General features: G+C 41.2%; 1 protein-coding gene across 5 annotated transcripts in view; it reads left to right on the top strand.

Annotated features, from left to right (window-relative positions):
* Positions 1-8,249, top strand: part of LOC109926329 (ADP-ribosylation factor 1-like) — a 28,125-nt gene that overhangs the window by 19,310 nt on the left and 566 nt on the right. The window contains exons 6-7 of one of the 5 annotated variants that reach the window (XR_007265896.1): positions 560-673; positions 3,943-5,523. The exons of 1 other annotated variant lie outside the window; for it this stretch is intronic. Coding sequence is in view for 2 of the 4 variants with exons in the window: in XM_048618946.1 (XP_048474903.1) it covers positions 4,727-4,826 (100 nt within the window). In the remaining 2 variants the exon portion in view is untranslated. Of the gene's footprint in view, positions 1-559; positions 2,001-3,942; positions 5,524-8,249 lie in introns of those variants that run through there. 3 more of the 5 variants (XR_007265895.1, XM_048618946.1, XM_048618950.1) reach the window with 3 other exon arrangements.

Below are 8,249 nucleotides of genomic sequence, written 5' to 3'. Positions count from 1 at the left end.
TGTTCATCCAGCTCTACACCTTGTTACTTCAAAGAATTTTTTTTAAACAAAAATGGTGACCCAGTAAAGAAGTTAGAATTAACTGAAAGCCTGGTCAGGGAGATGGGTCTTAATTTTCTTTTAAGAGTGAGTTGTGGAGAGATTTAGTGAGCATTCCAGAGAATAGAGTCCAAGTTTTGTGTTCTGCCACAGTGGATAGGGGTAAAGGATTGGAGTATTAAATTTAAAAACAAACTGCTGAGAAACTCCAGTCTGGTAGCATCTGGAGAGAGAATCAAATTAGTTGGGTTTGTAGAGGATGAGTGACAAAGACAAGAAGGAAGTAATTGGATCAGAGGTGACAACATTTGGAATGAGAGTTTTGATGGGTTTGGGAAGGTAGTTCCCTATGCGAGAAGTTTCTTTTTTAAATTTTTTGGTTGAATAGAAAAACTGTCTTAACTAATGGAGAAGGCCTGAAGGAAGTTTGGTTCCTGTACTTAGCCAGGAACTTGGTGGGGAGGAGGGGATGTGAGGAGACAAATTAACATGCCTTGCTATGTTTTATTTATTTCTTTAGGGTTGATGTTTGTTATTGACCATGACAGGACATGTGTATGAGCATTTCAGGAACTGATGTGAAATGTTTGGAGAGGAATTGCAAGATGCTGTTCTTGTCTTTGCCAACGAGCAGGTAACTGAACTACTGGGAATAGGAGGTGGCTCAACTGGCGTTACATTACTGCTGTTCGTGCCTTTCCAGAAATATCTCCAGTCATAATCATCTTTTACTTAGGCATTAGGGACAACATACCATTTAGATGCTCCCAGCCACTTTGCAAATAAAAACCTTTTAGCCCTCTGCTTATAAAGTTTCACACTACCATTCTTTTCTGGCCCCCATCTTCCAGCCTTGGACAACACCATGTTGTGGTGCCAGTGTTAAGGGCCATTCCTTTTAATGACTGTCAGTGCCCACTTCAGTTGTCCAGCACTATGTATCATTGGGCATTCTTGTTGCATTTTGTGATTCCTCCAATTCCTGTCAACCACTGCTACCCAGTTGATCCCCCTCCCCCCATTTTTGTTTCCTGAGCTGATCCTAACACTAGGCTTCCTTGAGCAACCCATCAGCGCTCAACAGTAGGTAGTAATGGAATAGCCTGGACTTAAGTTCGTAAGATGTAGGGGCAGAATTAGGCCATTCGGCTCATTGAAGTCTGCTTCGCCATTCGATCATGGCTGATATGTTCCTCACCCCCACTTTTGTCTTCAACCCATTACCAATTTAAAAAGCTAATTCCTTAAATTTCTGTGGGTGTAGGTCATTTTATCTAGCTCAAATTAAATCCAAGGAGAGGGGATTACTAAACTGGTTTTAACTGCTCTGCTAAAGCGCACACTGTACATGGGGTTGGGGGGAGGGGGAAGAGATTGGAGATGGTTGAAGCTAGCATTGAGGAGCAGGACTGAATAAATCAAACTTTTTTTTGGGCTATCCTAACCACTAATCCCATTCTCTGCTAATCCAGCAGATGAATGACAGGAAAAGGTTCCCTGCCATACTGATCTCTTTGATCAGCTGCTGGGTCCTGATGCTGCTCGTGTCCATCTCTCTGTGGTACAAGCAGAGACTGAGCAGGGGTTTTGGAGCCATTCCTGTCCCTGCCTTATTCAGAACAGTCATCACTCATCTGTCTGTCTCTCACTTTCAACCTGTTTACATTGTTCCAGTACAACCTCTCCACATCACATGTCACAACAGTGTTGACCCAGGCAGTAATCACATTAAATCACAAGAGGTTTCAGCCATTCTGTCTTTTCAAATGCACAGCAACTGACAGTGGTATGTAAGCAGGGAGAGTGGGGAAACACAGCATTTTTTAAATGAGGAGGAAGTGCACAAAAGGCTGAAGACTGGCATAATAGCAGCAGCCTCTCTGAAGAATTATTCAGATTCCTCTTGTTGCCATGGAAGTAGGGCTCACCAACACCCCTCTGATTTTCTCAAGACATTTCCAGTAAGTATACTTGGATGTTGCTGAAATGTCTGTCTTTTTTGATTTTGAAATGGAATTTGCTTCTCATTTGTGCAAAAATTTATTCCTGTTTTATTTGGAGATCTCTCTGGAGGAAAGTTATTTTTAAAGCAGGGGAGGGTGCTTTGTTTGTTTTTGTAAACTAGCTACCATGGCATCCTTTGTAGAGGAAGAAAGGGGAAACACTTGTATAAGATCTTATTGCCCCACCCAATGACTGTAAGCACTTTACACATTAGTGAGGTAAATTGGAATGCAGCCACTATTGTGTAAGCAAGTACTGCATCCATTTTGCCAACAGATACTGCTCTCAGATACCACTGAGGTGAATCATTTGTGGCTGAGGGAAGAATGTCAGCCAAGAGACCACTCCTTGCCTTCTCTTTGAAACATGCCAACTGATTTTAATATACCACACAAGGTTGGGTGCTGGGATCATTGTTAGTCAGTATTGTACTCTGGAATCACAAGCAACTTTTGAAGTTTTACAAGTAACACCAGATTGGGGTATGGGGTTGCATGCTATGTTGGTGGTACTATATAAATGCAAGTTATCAGAGATGCTGGTCATCTTTGTTTTTAAAAACTGCAACAAAAGATGTTAATAAACCTGCAGAATGCATATGCAACTAGCAAATGAATTTCAACAAAGTGCGAGGTGATCCTTTCAGAAGGAAGAACTAAGCAGGCCACATTTGTAGAGAATGTTTGTTTTTTTTTGAAACGTGGTAGGGAAGTAGAGATACAGATTCACAAGTTGTTAGAAGCGAATTAATGAAGAGCTTTCTCACAATGTCCACTTCTGTGCTTCATAGGTTGTTACCTTGATGTGGTAGCGAGACTTGTGCTCCAGCAGTCTCTTGAGCGATGACATTTGGGAGCTCCTTGCTTGTGATAGGGTCACCCATAGTAACAAAGTCAGGGAAGGTGCTGGATAAAGCCTAGTCCAAAAAGTCCTTGCTTTGCTGAGGACAGCAATTGAGAACTGGAAACAGAAGACTGCATGTCCCATTGGCTGTGAAGGTTTCCAGTTATCATGATTTGACATGTGACCAAAATCTAATCCCCAACCCTTGACAAGTGTGGACAATGGCAGGGAGCTTTGAGCACAGTTTCTACCAAGGAAATTTCATAAGTAATGCCTCTGTCATGGCCTCTGGATTCCCTGAGGCCTGTTGAACAAATCCTAGTGTCTTCCTGAAGCCTGCTCCACAAGCATGCAGGCAAGACTCAAGTAAAATAAACTTCAGACCAGGCACTGTGTCCAGATAGCCAAAAAACAGCATTCTTCTTCTCCCCCCACCTTGAGTCCTGTTTCCTCAACACTCGAGCAACCAATCCTCTAGGAGAGGAGAAAGAAAATGCTTCAAAGACATTCTTAAGTTTGGCAGCATTGACTGGGAGAAGTTCACAACCATTCAAAATGACATCAACTAGTCCATCAAGCTGCATCACATTGAGTTGCACCATATGCATCACTAAAGAATGGTGGCAGAGAAGGAAAGAAATAGAAGCAAATTCAATACTTGGGATCTCACTACCTTTGGAAATTCTGCCCATGTCCAAAAATCAACAGGTTGAGAATCTGCCTGTTCGGTAACGTAAAGAATCATGGCAGGAACTTGTAACCCTGAGTAAACATCTCATTCTCGAATTGAGGGTCAGCTGGTGAGTTTTGATGCCTGTGTTCTGAGAGCTTGAGTGATTTTGGTTAGGCTTTGAACATTTTTCTACAAATGATTTGGTTCTTCCTTTGGTTGCTGCTCACATCGATCATTTTGATTTCGATCTTGCTATTCGTGTGTGTGTCTTTCTTGTAATGGTCATAATGCTTATGACAGCGCACTACATTTTTCTCTGTGTTTGAGACAGAACTCTAATGTTTGTTCCTGATTTTACTTTTCTTGTACTATGATGGCAAAAGGTGAATTGGATGGGACCTAAGAAAGGCCATGGTCCAGGTAAGTTTTTGGGGAAGACTATTAACCTCAGTTTGTAGAAACATTCTGAATTAAAACCTTACATTTAGGCAATGATTCTTTAAATGAAGCCTTTTTAACACAATTGTGCTTAAAAGAAATGAAATAAACTTGAGGTTTTTTTTTTGTTTTGTGGTCCTGTGAATTCCATTAACCATACTTGAGAAGTCAACTTTACTAAATGCAGCTTCCTTCAGACTGGGGAGGCTGGGATGGCTTGAGTTGTCAGAGTGCCCATTAGACCAGTTAAAGTACTGCTCCCTCTTCCCCTACTGAGATTTTAACTAAATTTGTCAGGGTCACACAAATTGTCTCCCTCTTGTTGCATACAGCCTAGTCACTTTTAAATCTTTGTGTAGCAACTTAAAGGAGCTGATCTGTGTTCGGACTACACAGGAGCTCCTGGATTGCTGCTTGGCTGCAAAATTGAGGAAACATTGGATTCTGATTGCCCCTGATTGAACAGTGATGTAAACACATTTTCCATTAAGTGATTGAGTTCTTCTGGAGAAGAGGAAGCATAACAGTAAATCACCTCCTAAGATTCATGCTGTGTAAGGTTTTTTTGAGATAATTAGATTGGAAGATTCAGTTCTACGGCTGATAATTCTGTTCAAGCAAAACAAATGAGCCCTACTCTAAATGGATTGTCAAAGGGGGTACTGCATGTTAGAGCTGTATACTGGATGGATTGAATTGATTCACTTTCTGGTATTTTTTTGTTGCAAGTTATCCATTTTACAGAGATTATCAGCTGACTTTGGAGATGGCAACGCTTCTTAAATCTGCCATCCTTGTGGAATGTCGCCACCTCCTGGTATATTGCTGATGTTCATTTGGACATTAAGAAGATGATGTCACAACCTTGTGTTAAACTTTTGCTGCCTGTTGAAATCATGCTGTAAACTGACAAGTGCCCTTCTGTATAGTTACTAAAAGTCTTTCTTTTGATAACTTGCAGGAAATTTTTATGAAGCCAGTAATGTACATGTGGAAGAAAGTATTAAGGATATTGTTATGCTTTCCACAACCCACCTCCCACTTTGCATCATCTTGTGCTAGAAACACACTTTGGGCTTAAGTGTGTTCTTTCTCTAAAATTCTAATTTCCATCTCTTACTGGGAATCTTCAATTATTGAAAATAATATAACATTGTGCAGGTGTATTCCAATTATGTTTATGGCAATTAATATTCAAGGCAGATTTGTTGTATGCCCATGCCTTTTAAAGGAGGCCAGCAGGAAGGATGAAATAAATGTGGCCAATCATTTAATGATTTCATAAGATATTGCCTCCTGATTCCATAGAGGAAATTCCAGTTAGGTTTGACACAATTCCAAAAGGAGAGTCTGTGTGTATCTGTCTGTGCCCCTCCCCCCTCTGAATTCCTTTTGCCTGCTTGTGATCGTGTTCTGTTACTGGCTAGTGCCAATGTTCCAACAAGCTTACACTGCATGATTGTTAACCTGAGGTGGTTGAAATTCCAGTAAGAGCAGACTGTCAGTAAAAGCAACTTCATAAAATATCTCAGCATTTAGTCTCATTAACTTTGTGCTCATTCAGAATCATACTGAGCTCGTTTTCCTTTTTTTTTTAAGAAGGTTACAAATGAATGGTGACATTCTTGTGAACTACAGAGCAGAAAAACCAATCATTTGAAGTGATTTGGTGAAAGGCCAACAGATGTCTACAATGGAGTACAGTCCCATTTAAAATTGCACACTCTTAAAGTTTCAGAGGGGTGAAATAGAAGGGTAAAAAACACTTCCAGAACTGACAGCCAAACTACTGAAGGCATGGGATTCGGGGAACTTTGGCTGTCTGGATAGAAAACTGGCTCTCCAATAGGAGACAGAGGATGGCAGTAAATGGAAAGTATTCAGCCTGGAGTTCAGTGACCAGTGGTGTCCCGCAGGGGTCTGTTCTGGGACCTCTGCTCTTTGTGATCTTTATAAATGACTTGGATGAGGAAGTGGAAGAGGTGAGTTAGTAAATTTGCCAATGACACTAAGGTTGGTGGAGTTGTGGACAGTGTGGAGAGCTGTTGTAGGTTGCAATGGTACATTGACAGGATGCAGAGCTTGGCAAAGAAGTGGCAGATGGAATTCAACCCAGAAAAGTGTGAAGTGATTCATTTTGGAAGGTCAAATTTGAATGCAGAATACAGGGTTAATGGCAGGATTCTCAGCAGTGTGGAGGAAGAGAGGGATCTTGGGGTCCACGTCCATAGATCCCTAAAAGTTGCTACCCAGGTTGATCGGGTTGTAAAGAAGGCGTATGCTGTATTGACTTTCATTGGCAGGGGAATTGAGTTTAAGAGCTGCAAGGTTATGTTGCAGCTCTATAAAACTCTGGTTAGACCACACTTGGAATATTGTGTTTGGTTCTGGTCACCTCATTACAGGAAAGCTGTGGAAGCTTTAGAGGGGGTGCAGAGATTTACCAAGATGCTGTCTGGGCTGGAGGGTAGGCCTTAAGGAAAGGTTGAGGGAGCTACGGCTTTTTTCATTGGAGCGAAGAAGGAAGAGAGGTGACTTGATAGAGGTGTACACGATGCTGAGAGGCATAGATAGAGTGGCTAGTCAGACTTTTTTCCAGGGTGGAAATGACTTGCAAGAGGGCAAGTGATTTAAGGTGATTGGAGGAAGGTATAGGGGAGGTGTCAGAGGTATGCTCTTCACACACAGTGGTGGGCGTGTGGAATACGCTGCCAGCAGTGGTAGTGGAGTCAGATACTTTAGAGACTTTTAAGTGACTCTTGGATAGGCACATGGAGGATAGTAAAATGTAGGATATGCAGGGTAGATTGATCTTGGTAGGATAATAGGTTGGTACAATATTGTGGGGCGAAGGGCCTGTACTGTACTGTTCTATGTACTCAAACCACTAGGAATCATGACAGCACACAAACCAGCAGCTGCACTTAAAATAGCAACTGACCAAGGCTGACGATCCACTTGATACCACGGACAGGACAAATGTGGTTTATAAGATACCGTGTGGAGACTGCACCAAACACTCTGTTGGACAAACAGGCAGACAACTAGCAACCTACATCCACAAACACCAGCTAGCAACTAAATGTCCTTGGTGTCAATACACACAGCTGAGGGGGGAAAAAACCACACTTTCAACTGTAACAACATAACTATCATGGGACAAGCCAAACACAGGACAATCAGGGAATTTTTGGAGGCTTGGCATTCATTCACAGACTCGATCAATAAACACATTGAATTAGACCCAATGTACTGACCATTACAACACACAGCTGGAGCCAGAACCGGAAGCAGCAAAAACTAAACCATATAAATTCAAACTGACACAAGACAACAGTGCTTCATAGGAGGCTCCACAGCGCACAGGATGTCACCTAGTAAAGGTACGAAACGTTCACTATCAAACCTCCCAGCTTGGTGAACGCACCAACATCAATAGGGGCAAAATCTTGATTCTGAACATCAGAAAACTCTTTGAGGAGGTATGCCTGTTGAAGCCTGTCTATCTGCTACATTAACTTCCCAGCAAGCAATTGGAACAGAAGAATGTTTTGTTTTCCCCTTTTTGTTTTGTCGTCCATGTAAATTTTAAGTTGAATTTTTAAGTAATTCTTTTGACTGTCTTACATTTAGCTTGAGCATCCCAAATCATCCTGGGACATTTCCTTTCTCTGTACTTTTGATGTTAATCCTAGATCAGTTTCTGCTTTTCACTCTACAAATGTGAATGACTTTGGCTCTGTCTTGCATAGCTACCCTTGCATCAAGTGAGAAAGGAAACTGTGCTGCTCCTGGAAGCATTATTCCTTTATGCATTTTTCTAACATGTATTAAACTGGAGGCAGAATTCTAGTTTCAGATACTTAAGTCTGATTTTCAACATGAGGTCTACCAAGAGAGGCAAGGGGGAGAAAAAAAGATCAGATTGAACTTTCGTCCAATTACTTTTTAAAAAGCTAAAGTGAAAAGTCTAATTAAAAATATCTTCCCATTTATTTGATTAAACTTTAATTTACTGCATCTGGTTTCTCTAAACCAGAACATTGAAAGGAAGCTTACATTTCAGCTAGTTGTAGCCTCTGATTTCTTCTAGCGTGGTGCTGCTGCTGCTATTGGATGTGTTCCTTTTACAGAATCGTTTCTTCAATCCCAAATTTCAAGGGGAAAGTTTGAGTGAAATTGTGAATTCATAATTTAGCAGTTTTTAAGATCCAGCCTCATTGTATTGTTTTCAACTATATGTAATTCAAAA

The sequence above is a fragment of the Rhincodon typus genome, chromosome 41, assembly GCF_021869965.1.
Source record: "Rhincodon typus isolate 14 chromosome 41, sRhiTyp1.1, whole genome shotgun sequence".
Lineage (NCBI taxonomy): Eukaryota > Metazoa > Chordata > Chondrichthyes > Orectolobiformes > Rhincodontidae > Rhincodon > Rhincodon typus.
The sequence above is the reverse complement of the archived record's forward strand: the minus strand, read 5'-3'. Positions and strand labels throughout refer to the sequence as shown.